Source organism: Sus scrofa, chromosome 1 (assembly GCF_000003025.6).
Source record: "Sus scrofa isolate TJ Tabasco breed Duroc chromosome 1, Sscrofa11.1, whole genome shotgun sequence".
NCBI lineage: Eukaryota > Metazoa > Chordata > Mammalia > Artiodactyla > Suidae > Sus > Sus scrofa.
In genome coordinates, this window is record NC_010443.5 from 129,641,349 (window position 1) to 129,659,565 (window position 18,217).

The 18,217-nt window shown below is 38.1% G+C and overlaps 1 protein-coding gene across 1 annotated transcript in view; it reads right to left on the reverse strand.

Annotated features, from left to right (window-relative positions):
• The window catches only part of MGA (MGA, MAX dimerization protein), a 106,790-nt gene that overhangs the window by 50,704 nt on the left and 37,869 nt on the right, over positions 1 to 18,217 (reverse strand). The window contains 4 exon segments of the mRNA XM_021097378.1: positions 9,849 to 10,194; positions 12,153 to 12,814; positions 14,545 to 14,649; positions 14,858 to 14,989. Coding sequence (XP_020953037.1) covers positions 9,849 to 10,194; positions 12,153 to 12,814; positions 14,545 to 14,649; positions 14,858 to 14,989 — 1,245 coding nt within the window.

The window sequence follows — 18,217 nt, forward strand, 5'->3', positions numbered from 1 at the left end:
ATGGAAATTCCAAGGCTAGGGGTCAAATGGGAGCTGTAGCTGCTGGCCTACACCACAGCCATGACAACTCAAGATCCAAGCCACATCTGTGACCTACACCACAGCTCACAGCAACACCAGATCCTTAACCCACTGAGCGAGGCCAGGGATCGAACCTGCATCCTTAGGATGCTAGTCAGATTCGTTTCTGCTGAGCCACAATGGGAACTCTGGATTTTGCCATTTGAAAATACCTATTGAAAACATCCTATGGGAGTTCCCGTCGTGGCGCAGTGGTTAACGAATCCGACTAGGAACCATGAGGTTGCGGGTTCGGTCCCTGCCCTTGCTCAGTGGGTTAACGATCCGGCGTTGCCGTGAGCTGTGGTGTAGGTTGCAGACGCGGCTCGGATCCCGCGTTGCTGTGGCTCTGGCGTAGGCCGGTGGCTACAGCCCCGATTCAATCCCTAGCCTGGGAACCTCCATATGCCACAGGAGCGGCCCAAGAGATGGCAACAACAACAACAACAACAAAAAAAAAAAGACAAAAGACAAAAAAAAAAAAAAAAAAAAATCCTATGGCACTTAGAATTTTTTTTTTTTCATATCGCATTTTTTTAAGTCTGTTATGGAAAGTAATGATGAACTACAATGATGATTATCAGATGTGAAATCAATCTTGCAGACCTGGAATAAATCCCACTTGGCTGTGATGTATTATTATTCTTTAAATATACCCTTGGACTTGATTTGCTAAATATTTATTTATAATTATTATATATGTTCATGAGGGATATTACTCTACAGTTCTATTGTAATGTCTTTTTCTGGCTAGAGTATCAGGGTAAGCTGGTCTCACAGAATGAGACCATTTTATGGAATTGTTTGTGCAGAATGGCTATTATTTCTTCTTTAAACAGTTTTGTAGAATTCAGCAGTGAAGGTATCTGGAACTGGTGTTATTATTGTAGGGCTTTTCACTACAAGTTTATACAAAGAGGCTAAGCAATTATTTCATCTTGAGTGAATCTGGGAGCTCTATGTCCTCCACAAAATTTATTCATGTCATCTAAGCTGTCCAACTTATTGGCATAAAGTTGTTCTTAATATTCCCTTATTATTCTTTCATGTCTGCAGTGGTGTTACTTCTCATTCCTAATACTGGTAATTTGTGTGTTCTCCTTTTTTTCCTAATCAGTTTCCTACAGGTATCAATGTTATTGGTCCTCTCTTTACATAAAATTAACTTGTAGGTATAGATCTCTAACAAAATTCTAAGTGGACTGAGAAAGCAGGAATTCCAGATTTTATCCTTTGTCTTGGTACCACCTGCAGCAGCTAGGCACAGTGCTTTTATATCATCTGCAATATTTTTAGACAAATGAAAAGGTAAACGGGTGATAATACCAAAGGGCCAATTTCATAAATTGTATCATACATGGTAGAAAAAACACATGAGGACAGAGAAGTCAGAAAAACTTGGGTTCAAATCCCTATAGCTCACTTGACACCAATGCGACCTTAGGGAACAAATTACTTAAACTCTCTAAGCACTCAATTAGTATATTTGTAAAATGAAGAAACCTTCTTGTCACAAAAGACTGTAAGATTTTAAGTGACAAAGAGTACTCTGCATAAACAAAGACTGTCTAAAAAGGTAGTATCCCTCTGTTCACATCAATAGATTAATGGCAGAGAAGTTTTAAGTCTATTACAATGACAAAACAAGCTATCATTAAATATCTAAAAAACACGCATGCATCAAAAACACTAATTTTTGGAATTCCTGTCGTGGCTCAGTAGTTAACGAATCCGACTAGGAACCATGAGGTTGCAGGTTCGATCCCTGGCCTTGCTCAGTGGGTTAAGGATCTGGCGTTGCCACTGGCAGGTACAGCTCCGATTAGACTCCTAGCGTGGGAACCTCCGTATGCTGCTGGTGTGGCCCTAGAAAAGATAAAAAAAAAAAAACAAAAAAAAACCAACCAACAAAAAAAAATCCACTAATTTTTAATTTATGTATTAACTATAAATACACAAATATGAAAAATTCAAACTCAAACTGAAGTTCGAATTCAAACTCAAATTTGAGCAAAAATGAAAGGCAAGTCTTCCACACCCCATGTCACAGTCCCCACAAGTGAGTAGTTTGGTGGGTTTTTTTTGGGGGGGGGCACCCACAACATGTGGAAGTTTCTAGGTGAGGGACTGAACCCACAAGACAGCAGTTACTCAAGCTGCTGTAGTGACAACGCCAGGTTTTTTTTTTTTTTTTTTTGGGTCTTTTTGCCTTTTCTTGGGCCCCTCCCGCAGCATATGGAGGTTCCCAGGCTAGGGGTCGAACGGGAGCTGTAGCCACCAGATCCGAGCCGCATCTGCAACCTACACCACAGCTCACGGCAACGCTGGATCCTTAACCCACTGACCAAGGGCCAGGGATCGAACCTGCAACCTCATGGTTCCTTGTCAGATTCGTTAACCACTGAGACACGATGGGAACTCCCAACGCCAGACTCTTAACCTACTACACAAGAGAACTCCCACAAGTGACTACTTTCAGCTAATTGTGCTTAATTTTGGTGGTTTCCTCAATAATTATAAATCAAACACTTTCTCCTCAAGCCCATGAGTTAGCAGTAGCTAAGGACTCAGTATAATGAAAGATAAGGAAATTAGCATACTAAACTTGCTCCACCTCTCACTGTGAGCTATAGCACTAATTTCATATTGTCACAGTTTATAGTACTGACTTTTATTTTAAAACAATATCTGGAAGCTGGGGAATTTGTATATGCCAATTCTAAAAACCAAAATACCAATCCATTTGCTTTAAAAATTATGCTTATATGATTAATCCTTTTAATAATCAACTAATGTGACAGACCCCTTAAAGGAAGAAAACATAATTCTATACTACTAAATTTGTTCAAGTTGTCCAGATGTAACAAATTCTTTTTTTACTCTAATTACTCAAATTTTTTACCAAAAATTGTATTGATTTAATTAATTTTCCTACATAAATTTTTTCATTCCAGTTTTCTTGACTGCTTTTTTTATTTTTTTTTTAATTGATGAAGCTGGCATGTATTTTCACCTGATCATGAATCATTCAGGTTCTTCGCAGTATTTCTTAAACCTAGTATCTTTTTAAAAATTCTATTGAAGTATAGTTGATTTACAATGCTGTTAGTTTAAGGTGCACAGCATGAGTCAGCCATATATATATACATATGTATATATATACATATATATACACACACACATATATAAAATATATATCATATATCATTCTTTTTCAGATTCTTTTCCCACCTAGGTTATTAAAGAATATTGAGCAGAGTTCCCTGTGCTATTCCCTTGTTTAGACATCTATTCTTTTTTTTCATTTTATTTTTTCCTTTATAATGATTTTTATTTTTTCCATTACAGCTGGTTTACAGTGTTCTACCAATTTTCTACTGCACAGCAAGGTGACCCAGTTACAACATACATGTATACATTCTTTTTTATCACAGTATCATGCTCCATCCTAAGTGATTAGAGATAGTTCTCAGTGCTATACAGCAGGATCTCATTGCTTATCCACTCCGAAGGCAATAGTTTGCATCTATTAACCCCAAATTCCCAAACCATCCCACTCCCTCCCCCTCCCCCTTGGCAACCACAAGTCTGTTCTCCATATCCATGATTTTTTTTTCTGTGGAAAGGTTCATTTGTGCATATATTAGATTCCAGACATAAGTGATATCATATGGTATTTGTATTTCTCGTTCTGACTTATTTCACTTAATATGAGAGTCTCTAGTTCCATCGAAGTTGCTGCAAATGGCAATATTTTGTTCTCTTTGATGGCTGAGTAGTATTCCATTGTGTCTATATACCACATCTTCTTAATCCAATCATCTGTCAATGGACACTCAGGCTGTTTCCATGTCTTGGCTATCGTGAATAGTGCTGCAATGAACATGTGGGTGCATGTGTCTTTTTCAAGGAAAGTTTTGTCTGGATATATGCCCAAGAGTGGGTTTGCCAGGTCATATGGTAGTTCTATGTATGCTTTTCTAAGGTACCTCCATGCTGTTTTCCATAGTGGTTGTACCAATTTACATTCCCACCAACAGTGCAGGAGGGTTCCCTTTTCTCCACACCCCCTCCAGCATTTGTTATTTGTGGACTTATTAGTGACGGCCATTCTGACTGGTGTGAGGTGGTACCTCATAGTAGTTTTGATTTGCATTTCTCTAATAATCAGTGATGCTGAGCATTTTTTAATGTGCTTGTTGGCCATCTGTATATCTTCTTTGGAGAAATGTCTATTCAGGTCTTTTGCCCAGATATCTATTCTATATATAGTAGTGTGTATACATCAATCCCAAAACTCCCAATTTATTCTTCCCCCCACCGTTTCTCCCTTGGCAAATGTAATCTTGACTTAAAGATCTATGAGCCTATTTCTGGTCGGAAAATAAGTTCATTTGTATTATCTTTTCAAGATTCCACATATAAGTGATATATGATATTTGTCTTTCTCTGACTTACTTCACTTACAATGACAATCTCTAAGTCCACCCATGTTGCTACAAATGGCATTATTTCATTTTTATTTTTAGGGCTGGGTAATATTCCATAGTATACACGTACCAAATCTTCTTTACCATTCCTCTGCTGATGAACACCAACACTGCTTCCATATCTTGACTACTGTGAATGGTGCCACAATGAACAAAGGGATGCACCTGTGTTCAGAGACTCATCTGTATCTTTTTATATTATAGTGTTCTCTGGATATATGCCCAGGAGTGGGATTGCTGGATTATATGGTTGTTCTATATTTAGTTTTTTGTTTTGGGGAGGGTTTGGCTGTGCCTATGGCAAGTTAAAAGTTCCCAGGCCAGGGATCAAACCCGTGCCACAGCAGTGACCTGAGTCACTGCAATGATAATGCCAGATCCTTAACTCGCTGTACCACAAGGGAACTCCTTACATTAATTTTTTTAAGGAACCTTCATACTGTTTTCCAAAAATAGTCATATCAATTTACATTCCCACCAACAGTGTATGGGGTTCCCTTTTCCCCACACCCTCTCCAGCACTGTTTATAGACTTTTTAATGGTGGCCATTCTGACAGGTGTGAGGTGATACCTCCTTCAAATTTTGACTTGCATTTCTCTGCTAATTAGTGATGTTGAACATCTTTACATGTGCCATGTGGCCATCTATTTTCTTTGAAGAAACGTCTGTTTGGATAGTCTGCCCATTTTTTCATTGGGATGTTTATTTTTTTGATACTGAGTTACATGAGTTGTTTGAGTATTTTGAAGATTAATCCCTTGTTAGTCGCTTTATCTGCAAATACACTCTCCCATTCTGTGGATTGAATTTCCCTTTTGTTTATGGTTTCTTTGGTTGTGAAAAGCTTTTAACTATGTCCAATTTGTTTATTTTTATTTCCATTATTCTAGAAGACAGATCCAAAAAGATACCACTACAATTTATGTCAAAGAGGACTGATCCACCTATGTGTTCCTCTCAGAGTTTTGAAGTACCTGCCCTTACACTTAGGTCTTTAATCCATTTTGAGCTTACTTTTGTGTATGCTGTTGGAGAATGTCCTAATTTCATTCTTTTACATGCAACTTTCCCAGCCCATTTATTGAAGACACTGTCTTTTCTCCACTTTTCTTGCTTCCTCTGTCATAGATTAGCTGACCATAGGTACACGGGTCCTAGTATCTTCTTAAGGATAGTCTTCTCAATGTCTTCTGATGTTCTACTTTAAATTGGATTGCTTGCTTTCTAGCCTTGCTTTGTAGTTGTCATCCTAAAGTTTGTTCCCCCTTGTCTTGGGTCCACTGTTCACTAGCTGTGATCTCATGCTTCTTGAATTTTTTTTTTTTTTTTTTTTTTGGTCTTTTTGCCTTTTCTAGGGCCGCTCCCATGCCATATGGAGGTTCCCAGGCTAGGGGTCTAATAGGAGCTGTAGCCTCCAGCCTACGCCAGAGCCACAGCAACGCAGGATCCGAGCCGCGTCTGCGACCTACACCACAGCTCACGGCAACGCCGGATCGTTAACCCACTGAGCAAGGCCAGGGATCGAACCCACAACCTCATGGTTCCTAGTTGGATTCGTTAACCACTACACCACGACGGGAATTCCTTGAAATTTTTTTTTTCCATTTTCTAGAGCACAACCTCAAGAATTCACCAGCAACTTCTAAGAGATTGATTTCCTACAAGCTGTTTGTATGTTTTAATGTATCTTTTTCATGCATAATTATAAATTATGGCTTACAATTTAGTTGGCCAAGAGTTCTAGGTTAAAAATTCATCCATTAATTCAAACATCCAATGTTACTGATGATCTCTTTGAGATCAAACTGATTCTAAATCCTTTCTAGGAAAAGAAGCTTCTCTTTTTAAAAGTTCAGGATATTTTCTCTATTCTCAATGGTATGATACATTAGAAAAATATGTCTAGAAAGAGTCATCTTAAAATTATTACTGCCTGATACTCAGTGGCCCCTTTAAATCTAAAATTTTATGTCCTTCAGCTCTGAGACATTTTCCTCCATCATTTCTTTAATTTCTCCCTTCACTTTGTCCCACTCCTTTAAACCATTTGCAATTTCTCTCTCTCTTTTTTTTTTCACTTTTTAGGACTGCACCCGCAGAAGATGGAAGTTCCCAGGCTAAGCGTTGAATTAAGAGTTACAGCTGCCAACCTACACCACAGCCAAAGCAACGTGGGCTCCGAGCCTCATCTGAGACCTACACCACAGCTCATGGCAACGCCAGATCCCTGACCCACTGAGCAAGGGTAGGGATCAAACCCACATCCTCATGGATACTAGTCAAATACATTTCCACTAGATCACAACAGGAACTCCCATTTGCAATTTTTGTTTCTCATTTTCCATCTACTTATAAAGCATACTGAAAGATTTCTTCTACTCCTTCCAATTTTTGCATTTAAGTTTGTCTTTTGCTCTCGGCAACATTTTTGCCTCCAAGTATTCTTTCCTATTTCTATTCCTTTTACCCAGCAATTGTAACAGAAATATCATCCCTCCTTTCTCATCCCTCCCCAAAAGTGTAAGAAAACTCACAGCTCCTAGAACATAGTAGACCATATTTTTGCTTTTTTTTGTTTTTGTTTCTTTTTTTTTTTAATAAGGACTATACCAGTGAGAAAGCCAAGAAACACTAAGATAATTAGCTGGCTTCTGAAAGTTCTTTGACTAAGACAAAGGGTAACGACACTAACCAAAAAAGCAAAGTAATAAACCTAATAGACACATAGCATCCCTATGTTGCTATGGTGCAGTGGTATGGCTTTTGTAGCTTATTCCTGTTGCTTTGGAATGGAAAAGTATTGCTATAGGTGCAAGATGGAAATAAAACCCAGTAAAGATACATGAATGAAACTAAATTAATAATTTTATAATATATTTCATTCAAATCTTTAAAATTTACAAAGAGATCATTTAGGTATATAAAGGTAATCCTTTTTAAACACTGAAATAGATATTAGAACAGCCTGGGACTGGTTACAAAGTGGACAAAAGAGACCAAAAACAGACCCAAACATTAGTATATTTTAATTTCCTATATCATAGGTGACATTTTAAACCAGTAGGTAAAGTACTTATTCTCAACAAGTGATGGTACAACTGGCTAGCCTCCTGGGGAAAAAATGATTTTCTACTACAAATCTCACATCAAATAAATTCCAGATAAATAGGCTTAAAGATTAAACTGTCAATTATTAATCTAAATTTTACTTTTGAGGATAGAGAGGGACTTTTTTCTTTTTTTCTATTTTTAGAGCTGCATCTGTGGCATACAGGAAGTTCCCTGGCTAGGGGTCCAAACGGAGCTACAGCTGCTGGCCTACACCACAGCCACAGCAAAGTGGAATACAAGCTGGGTCTGCAACCGACACCACAGCTCAGGGCAGTATGGGATCCTTAACCCAATGAGCAAGACCAGGGATTGAACCTGCATCTTCACGGATACTACTAGGGCTCTTTACTGCTGAGTCACAACAGGAACTTCTGAGAAAGACTTTCTAAGCAGGATTCCAAAGAACTAAAACCATAAAAGGAAAAGGCTACCAGATTTAACCATCTCTGATTTTCCTGTGTCAGGAGGAGGTAAGAACTTTGAACAAAATTAAAATGTAAATTAAAAAATTACAACCTGAAAAAAGACAAAGCTCTTGGAAACATACAGGAAAAATACACAGCCACTCTAATAGAAGTTAGCAAAGAATTTAAAAACGCAATTTAAAGAAGAAAGTTTATAACAAATGGTTAATAAACCTACCACTGAATATAAATTAAGACAAGATATCTATTTCTGCCTATCAACTTGAATATCCAATGTTAAGGATATAGAAATGGGAGTTCCCGTTGTGGCTTAGCAGACTAAGAACCCAACTAGTATTCATAAGGATGCAGGTTCGATCTGGGCCTCACTCAGTAGGTTAAGGATCCCATGTTGCTGTGAGATGTGGTGTAGGTCGCAGACACAGCCTGGATCCCACTTTGCTGTGGCTGTAGTATAGGTCGGCAGCTGCTGCTCCAATTTGACCCCTAGCCTCAGAACTTTCATATGCCACAGGTGCCACCCTAAAAAAGGGGGGGGGGAGAATATAGAACTGGCACTATCCACCTACTGGTAAAATGTGTAGCTGGCACAATTCTAGCAACATTTATAATAAATGTTTAAAGAGCACTCATTGTCATAGCAATTACACTGGCCTATATTGAACATCGATGTTTATCATCATACTGTTCAAAAACTCAAAAAGGTTAAATGTCCCAAAGGATTGTAATAATATGAAGCCATTAAAATTAAAATTGTAATACAGATCTATACTTATTAATATAGAAACAGAACATGAATTTATGATACGAAATTTTTAAAAGTTACTACATATAGAGTAGCTCAATTTCTATAAAAATACCCAAGTGGATTAAGAGAAAGTGCTGGAAGAACATACATCAAAAATATTAATCATCCAATCTGACTGAAATAAATACATGGCAAGCAATAGCAAATGTAAACTACCAAAGATGAATATTAATCCTCTAATAAACTAAGAGCAGGAGACTCTTTATACAATAAAATTATAGTCAATATATTTAAGCAAAATAAAAAGATAAAGTAGAAAGGTAAAAAAAATCAAAAATGAAATACATAACTTGAGTCTATATAACCACTTAACCAAAAAGGAAAAATAAGCTTTTCAAAAGAGTATAAAATGCTCAACTCAGTTATGCCCTTCTTCTGTTCCCAAATCGCCAACCACCTGGTGAACACCTCAAACCAAGACCAGAGTCTTTTTTGCAAACTACTTCTTTCAGAAAATAAAATGAGACGTGTTGGTCAACTGATTGTAGTAATCATTTCACAAAGTATACCTATGCCAAATCACCATGTTGTACACTTTAAGTACATGCAATTTTATTTGTCAATCATACCTAAATATAGCCGGGGAGAGGTTAGAAAATGATGGATTATCATGATTATCTATATATTCAAAAAACATGGCAGTAGAGAGTGGGAACAAGACACAGAGAAAAACAGATGAAGCCTCAAAGGCATTCTGAAAATACAAATGAGAAAGATTCAAATGTAGCACAAAAAAAAGCTTTGTTCAAGAGAAAATTTCAATTAAAAAAAGGCATGCATGCACAGGTGTGTGTATGTCACACATGCCATACAGAAAGAACATTTAAGGATAATAAGAATTAAATTCTTATCAGATCACTGATCAAGATTAAAGTAATAGCAATAACTGAAACAGGTTTTTAAATAACCATATATTTCTCCAAAAAAAATAGTTTTGACTCTCAATACTCACTGTATTCCAGCTTCTTTCTCTTCTTTTTCTCTTTCAGTTGTTCTTCCTCCTCCTTGACTCCCTCTTCTTCTTCTCTTTGCTCCTCTCCCATATTATCATAAAATACTGGTTCACGATGAGCAGCCTTCCTCTGGAAATGCTTAGTTTTGGATCCCCCTTTAACAAGTACAACTTTTCTTTTCAAACAAGTGCAGCCAAACATGCAGTCTGGTCGGCGGCAGTGAGCAGGCTGGCGCTTCTCCAAAGCTAGACTTGAACATATACAACCCAATCGACAGAAGTCATTGTTGCATGGAGGAGCTCGTTTCCTTATGATTGTGTGGATAGGTTTAGTTTTTAGAGATGCCTAAAATTAAAGTAGAAAATTATAAATGTACTAAATCATCCCCTAAGAGTCATATTTTCTGCCTTCTACAACTTTGGGCACTCAGCACTAACAGTACAAGATTAGCACAGATTAAAAGTATAAAACATGAATATAACCAGAACTATGAGCAATCTCTCAATCTTTTTTTTTTTCTTTCTTGCTTTTTAGGGCTGCACCCCGCAGCACATGGAAGTTCCCAGGCTAGGGGTCGAATTGGAGCTACAGCTGCCAGCCAATACCACAGCCACAGCAATGGGGGATCCAAGCCATGTCTTCAACCTCACCAAAATTCACAGCGACTTCAGATTCTTGACGCACCGAGAAAGAACAGGGATAGAACCCACGTCCTCATGGATACTAGCCAGGTTTGTTTCCACTATGCCACAATGGGAACTCCCCCAATCTCTCATTCTAATGTATAGCACAGACAAGCAAGAGAATATTTTAATTAATTATGAGCCAAAATATCAACAAGGATGAATTTATTCTCAACAGAAATCACACATAATGTTCTAGGGCAAGGATTAACATAAGGTCCATGGGCCAAATCCTGCCTTTTTTATAAGTAAAGTTTCATCAGAACACAGCTAGGCTCATTCGTTTACATAATATATCTATGGCATTACAATAGGAGAGTTGCATAACTGCAACAGAGAGTGAATAGCCTGCAAAGCCTAAAATATTTACTATCTGCTCCTTCACAGATATAGTTTACCAACCTCTGCTCTATGGTAGTTCATAAAAAGAGAATAGGATAATACATGCATAAAAGTCTTTGGAAATGATTGACTATAAAAAACACAATCTGTATTTAGTAGCAACATATGATGATCTTCAGCTCTAGAATTCAGTCACAGAATTTAAGAAAATGGGAGGTAAAGTACAGAAATTTCAAGACCAAAATAATTAACCATATGCTGCTATATCATTTCACATGCACGAGAGGCTGCTAAAACAGGTGAATCAATAATTACTGAAAAAGGGAGTTCCCGTCGTGGCACTGCGGAAACGAATCCAACTGGGAACCATGAGGTTGCGGGTTTGATCCCTGGCATCACTCTGCAGGTTGAGGATCTGGCGCTGCTGTGAGCTGTGGTGTAGATCACAGACACAGCTCAGATCTGGCGTTGCTGTGGTTCTGGCATAGGCAGGCGGCTACAGCTCCAATTAGACCCCTAGCCTGGAGACCTCCCTATGCCGTGGGTGCAGTCCTAAAAAGACAAAATAATAATAATAATAACTGAAAATTTTTTGGAGTTCCCATTGTAGCTCAGTGGTAAAGAAAATGACTAGTATCCATGAGGATGTGGGTTCAATCCCTGGCCTTGTTCAGAGGGTTACTGTGAGCTATGGTATAGTCTGCAGACTTGGCTTGGATCCTATTTTGCTATGGCTGTGGTGTAGGCCAGCAGCTATAGCTCTAATTCAACCCCTAGCCTGGGAATCTCCAAATGCCACAGGTGCTGCCCTAAAACAAAAGAAAAAAATAAATAAAATAAAAATAATTAGTGAAAAATTCTTAAAATAACATTTACAAAAGACAAAAGCTTTTTCTCTATAGGTTTGTAATTTGGAGGATTTTCTGGGATTTAGTACCATATAAACAGAATTTTCAAAGCTGTTTTAACAAGATCAGTAAACATACTTGCCAACACGCTAGAGAATGAAATTAGAAACATTCAGTATAGCCAGCTGCCTTTACATAGGAGAGGACAATTCAAAAGCACAACTGAAGTGTCTCCCTCTGCTGGCAGGAGAAATCTACATGTGATGTACAGCTGATAAAGAACCACCAATGTGGAAGATATCTCCTTAGTTGTCGTTGCTAAGATAACTAAATATCCCATCCTCGTGCCAAAAAGCTCCATTCCCATTTCTCCTATCTCATTCTTTCTAGCCAAGAAATAATATGCTTCTGGAGAACAACAGATACTTACTTGAGCCGTAAGCAGAGTTGTTAAGGATACATCTGCTCGCTCTTCGGTGATATAGGTCCTTGGTTTTCCTTCCCAAAGTGCACAGTCTTCTAGATCCATTAGTTTCACTTGAGATTTAGATAAGCCTGGAGGGCGACTTCCCTGTTGTTGCTGCTGCTGCTGCTGGTGTGCCTGCCGCAAACTAATCTGCTTTGGAAATGTATTTTCATCTAAAGCTGGCACAACCAAGTTATTCACCTGATTTTCTGAGATGTTGTTTGAAGCATTCTTGGTAACCTTATCTCCAGAAATCATATGAGTGTGTTTCTGCTTTGGTGAAACAGGGTAGGGTAAAATAGATTTATAAGATGATTTAGTTCGGCCACTGAAAGTTGCCTGTTTGTTTTGAGACTTTGCCTTTCGAGAGGCAGGGGGTACAGAATGAGGCTTCAAAGAGTAAGAGGTAGAAGGGGAAATGGTTGATTGCTTCTTTAGTACACTATCAAGTGTTCGAACATAGCTGGTACTCTTGGTAGGAAGCTGGTATACCACAGGAGATGTGGGAGCATTAGAAGAGAAACCCATGCTTGTTTCCATCAGCTTGCCTTCATTTTCCAAGTACTCATCTAGTTTATCACTGCAGAAAGCAGAACGGTTTTTCAATGAACCTTCTGAATTTCCACCTACAGATAAAGAGACACAGATACTTAAAGAAATCTAGGACGGATTTTTAGATCTCAAGACAAATACTTTAAAAAGCCAGGAACATTAACTTATAAGCTACTGAATCTTCTAAAATTGTCCCTCCTCAGAGGAAGGAAAAATAAGAGTTCTGTTGCGGCACAGTGGAAACGAATTTCACTAGTACCCATGAGGATGGGTTAAGGACCCAGCATTGCCGTAAGCTGTGACATAGGTTGCGGATGCGGCTTGGATCCAAAGGTGCTGTGGCTGTGCTGTAGGCCCACAGCTGCAGCTCTGATTCTACCCCTAGGCTGGAACTTCTATATGCCATGGGTGTAGCCCTAAAAAGGAAAAAAAAAAAAAATATATATATATATATAATTACCTTATTATATATATTTAGGATTATTTTTTGCAAAGTGCTAATAATAATAATTAACACTAATAATCAACAACATCTGATAACTTATGGCCTTAGAATAGAGATCACACTCTACATGGTGTAAGTTAAACCATAAAAGCAAAAAATATACTTAAATCTGACCTCAGTAGAATGCCAAGAGATTGCAATACCTAGATTATGACAGAAAACACAAGCAGCAGATAAGGGCACAAAAAGAGTATAAAATTTAGCTTTTAAAGAACAAGGAAAAGGGTCAGTGGTTAACGAATCCAACTAGGAACCATGAGGTTGCGGGTTTGATCCCTGGCCTTGCTCAGCGGGTTAAGGATCTGGTGTTGCCATGAGCTGTGGTGTAGGTTGCAGATGTGGCTTGGATCCCTTGTTGCTGTGGCTCTGGCGTAGGCCAGAGGCTACAGCTCCAATTAGACCCCTACCCTGGGAACCTCCATATGCTGTGGGAACGGCCCCAGAAAAGGCAAAAAGACAAAAAAAAAAAAAAAAAACAAGGAAAAGCAAGCTTAGTAGAAAGATAAGCACTACACTACTAAAGCAATGTACAAAGATTCAAAAATGAGAAAAACTTGGAACTCCCATCATGCTCAGCGGTAATGAACCCAACTAATATGCATGAGGACACCCATTCAATCCCTGGCCTTACTCAGTGGATCGAGGACCCAGTGTTGCTGTGAGCTGTGGTATAGGTTGCAGATGCAGCTCAGATCCCGCACTGCTGTGGTTGTGGTGTAGGCCAACAGCTGCAGCTCTGATTCGACCCCTAGCCTGGGAACCGCCCTGTGCTAAGGATGCAGCCCTAAAAAGACCAAAAAAAAAAAAAAAAAGAGAGAGAGAGAGAAAAACTATATTGGACAGATGGTAAATTTATCTTGTCAGACTGTAAACTGCAAACAAGTGTAGTAGGAAAGGAAAAGCACTAAGAAAGGAAACCAATAGGCATACAGTCAAAATTTAGATTTTTATATTGCATTTATAAGTTTATTTTGAAGTACTATACACTGCTATTGGGAATCATTACATAGCTCTGAAGTGTAGAGTTCTGGAATAATGCTTGAGAATGATGCTTTCTAAATAACTGCGGAAACAGAAAGGAAATATGGTTTGGAAAGGCTGCAAGGATTGGATTTGGTTAGGAACTGAACCCTAGGATGGGGACTATGGGAGACAGAAAATGAAAAGAAATAGGCAAGATATTTTCAGTTTATTTTAAAGCATGGGAAGAGCTAAAGAAAAACAACCAAGGCTTACTTTCAAGAAAAGACTTTGGCCACATGTTTCAAAATATATTTAAAAATTTTAAAAGCTGATTACCTTCATTCCTAGATGCAGAAGCACCATGAAACTTTCCCCTCCAGCCCTTAATCTTGGTGAAGTCATTGGTCTTCCCTGTCCTAGAAACAAAGGGAAATCCAGCATCTATAAAAGAAAAAAATGATCAAAATTCTAGCAAGCCAATATTGAATATCTAATTAATTACTAAGATTTCATCTAAAACATATAAATCATTGTTAAGACTCACCACTGAATAAAAGATCTATGTTAGAATACCCTAAACATCTCTAGCAATAGTAAAATTTTGTTTTTATTACAAATTTCTTTGACCTTACAAATGCCATGCACTTACCAGGAGAGGCAGGGTTGGTTCCTGTAAGGTTCCAGAAAGGAAAACTAGTGGCTGGAGCCAAAGGTAGCTGTACTCCCAAGTATTTAAGATCAATGCTCATTGTTGGATCCACTGAATTCAATTTTAAGCCCACTACAAGGAAAAAGGACCAAAAATCATAACTTTTTTTCTGACTGTAAATGGGATTTTTTTTTTTTTTTTTAGTTTTATTAAAGTATAGTTAATTTACAAGGCTATGATGGTTTTCTAAAAATCTTTGGTTGTGGGGCAGAACACAGTAGAGATAAAATAGAGATAAAGAAAAAGTGGACAACAAAAATGATGAAAAAAATCTGAAAGTGGCCTTTAAGGCCAGCTTTAAGGTGGCCTCATGATCCTCTCATCCTGGGTATTACATATTTGTACAGTCCTCTCCCTTCTTGGTCTTAAGTGTGGATGGGTCCTGTGATTTGCTTTTGATGGATGGAATGTGGCAAAAAGGATGGGATGTACATGATTATGTGTACATGATAATATAAGAGTTGAATATATCACCCATCCTTCTAGAGCTACAAGGATATGAATTCTGTCAAAAAACAACCTGGGAGAAACTGGAGGGTTTCCTTCAATGGGAAACCAGGCCTGACATTTTGACTGGAGCCTTGTAAGAAAAAAACTGAGTTAAGCAGTGCTAAAACACCTGCCCTACAGAAACTTTGAGACAATAAATGTTTCATTTTAAGGTACTAAGCTTGTGCTAATTTGTTAAGCAACAATAGATAATATATAAATACAGCACAATTTAGATCTTTTGTACTTCAACACTTTGTGGCCCAGAGATTTTCTAGGACATCTAATATAAAAAAAAGACCCATAAGATCAAAATGAAAACAGATAATCTCTAGGTTCAAAGGCAGAGTCACCTAAAGCGATAAACTGCAGCAAAAAGAAAAAAAAAAAAAAAAGCTTGCCTCTAGTTAAATCCACTTAAATATGAGATATCCACAAAAATACATTCAAGATGAATAAACATTTGTAAACTAGCCAATACAGAACAGAAAACGTAATTAAATGTATGAGAAAAACTCTAGCTAACCATTGACTTAATTCTACATTTGGAATACTTTTTTAAGTAACTAAAAAGGAAGAGACAGAGTACTCTGGGAATACTGTCATAAAAGTATTCAACATTAAAACTGACAGGAGCCCACATTGATATAAATGAGTAAAAATGAGGGAGGAGTTCCCGCATGGCTCAGCAGGTTAAGGATCTGGCATTATCACTGCTATGGCTCTGATTACAGCTGTGGCATGGGTCTGATCCCTGGCCAGGAACTTCCACATGCAATAGGTGTCACTGGAGGAAAAAAAAAAAAAAAAAAAAGACACAGAATTGACTTGGTAGCAATGAAGTAGAAATGCTCTTATAAAAATACCTCTAAAGATCAAAAACATGATAATTTCAGATTGACAAACTTAGAAAATAAACCAATTTGGATATAACAAAGATTTACAGGAGACAAAAATATACTGTAGAAAAGAAAATTAAGAATGTTATTTTAGGAGTTCCCATCATGGCTCAGCAGAAACAAATCTGACTAGTATCCATGAGGACACAGGTTCAATCCCTGGCCTCGTTCAATGGGTTAAGGATCCAGCGTTACCGTGAGCTGTGGTGTAGGTCATAGATGCAGCTCAGATCTGGCATTGCTGTGGCTGTGGCGTAGGCCAGTGGCTACAGCTCCAATTTGACCCCTAGCCTGGGAACCTGCATATGTGTGAGTGCAGCCCTAGAAAGACAAAAATATAACAAATAACTGAAAGAATCTTACTTTATTTTAGTAACAAAACTTTCAACAATACCAAAAAATGTTTTCTTGGACTTGGTCAATGTTTCTTCCACCATTTCGAACTAGTTCAAAAAGCTTTTCAGATTTCTAAGTGCTTATTTTCTAAAGAATAATGTAACTCTACAGTTGATAGAAAGGCAAAGAAATATGACATTACTGAACTGAAATTTAACAAATTACTTCAAGCATCAATTTTTAGAAAGGACCTGGATGAATACTTTCACTGGGATGGGCACCATTCAGTTACCACAAAGATTTAGCTGAACTAACTTTTTTTTGTAATTCTGCAAGTCTTAAGAAGCAAGAGTTGGGGAAGTGGGGGAGACAGCTGTCAAAATAAAATAGAGAAAAAACTCCAAACTAGGTCTCTACCTCATACATTATGAAAACTGCCATAGATTACAGATTTAACACTTAAAAAAAAATAAAACTATATAAGAATGCAGGTGAATTAATTTTAACAATGTGAGGATGAAGTAAAAATATGAACATGACGATACCAAATGCACAAGCCGTACAGCAGGTGAAAACAATGGCTCACACACTTTTTCACCCAAAAAACCATACCAACTGCCACCACTTAAAACTGTGATGTTGGAGTTCCTGGTGTGGTGCAATGGGATCTGTGGTGTCTCTGGAGCACTGGGACACAGGTTCGAGCCCCAGCCCTGCACAATGGGTTAAGGAACCATTGTTGAATCAGCTGCAGGTGGAAACTGTGCCTAGGATCTAAGTCCTGGCCCAGGAACTTCACATGCCTCAGGGAGGCCAAAAAAAAAAAAAAAAAAAAAAAAAACCGACCTCAACTTCTACAGCCCAATGGCAACATCGGAGAATACTAGGTCTACATTCTCTTACAACAATCCACTGATCTACTTCCTTTAGATGTAGAATCTATGCACCAGCCCATCAGAGTCCAACCCCTCCTGCAAATTCAGTTACCTATTAGTATCCACAAGCATTTGACTTTGAATGCCCATTACACAAAGGGAAAAAACCGTAAATTTGACTAAAACATCTATAAGGGAAGGAAAAAACTCAAACCTCAGCCAAAAAGGAAAAAAAAAGTCAAAAGGGCAAAAAGACAAGCAGGAAGAACTGAATATATTTAATTCTAGAACTAAAACATGAAAACAAATATGGGAATTAAATTGTTACAACGTAACATAAACGTTATATTCAGAATTGGAAAGGTTTTTCTTAGGATAAAAAAGGCCTAGACATTTTTAAGTTATGGAAAGAATCATCTACAGAGGGAAGTGAAAAATTCAAGCTGAGAGAGGTGCTGAGAGAAATAAAATCAAGGATGGGGAAAGAAGCAAAGGCAAGGGAGGGGAGAGGAGAAAAAGAGGGGAAGGAGAGAAGAGAATTAAAAATTGGCTTGTAGGAGTTCCCATCGTGGCGCAGTGGTTGACAAATCCAACTAGGAACCATGAGGTTGCAGGTACGATCCCTGGCCTTACTCAGAGGGTTAAGGATCTGGCATTGCCGTGAGCTGTGGTGTAAGTCGCAGACGCGGCTTGGATCCCTC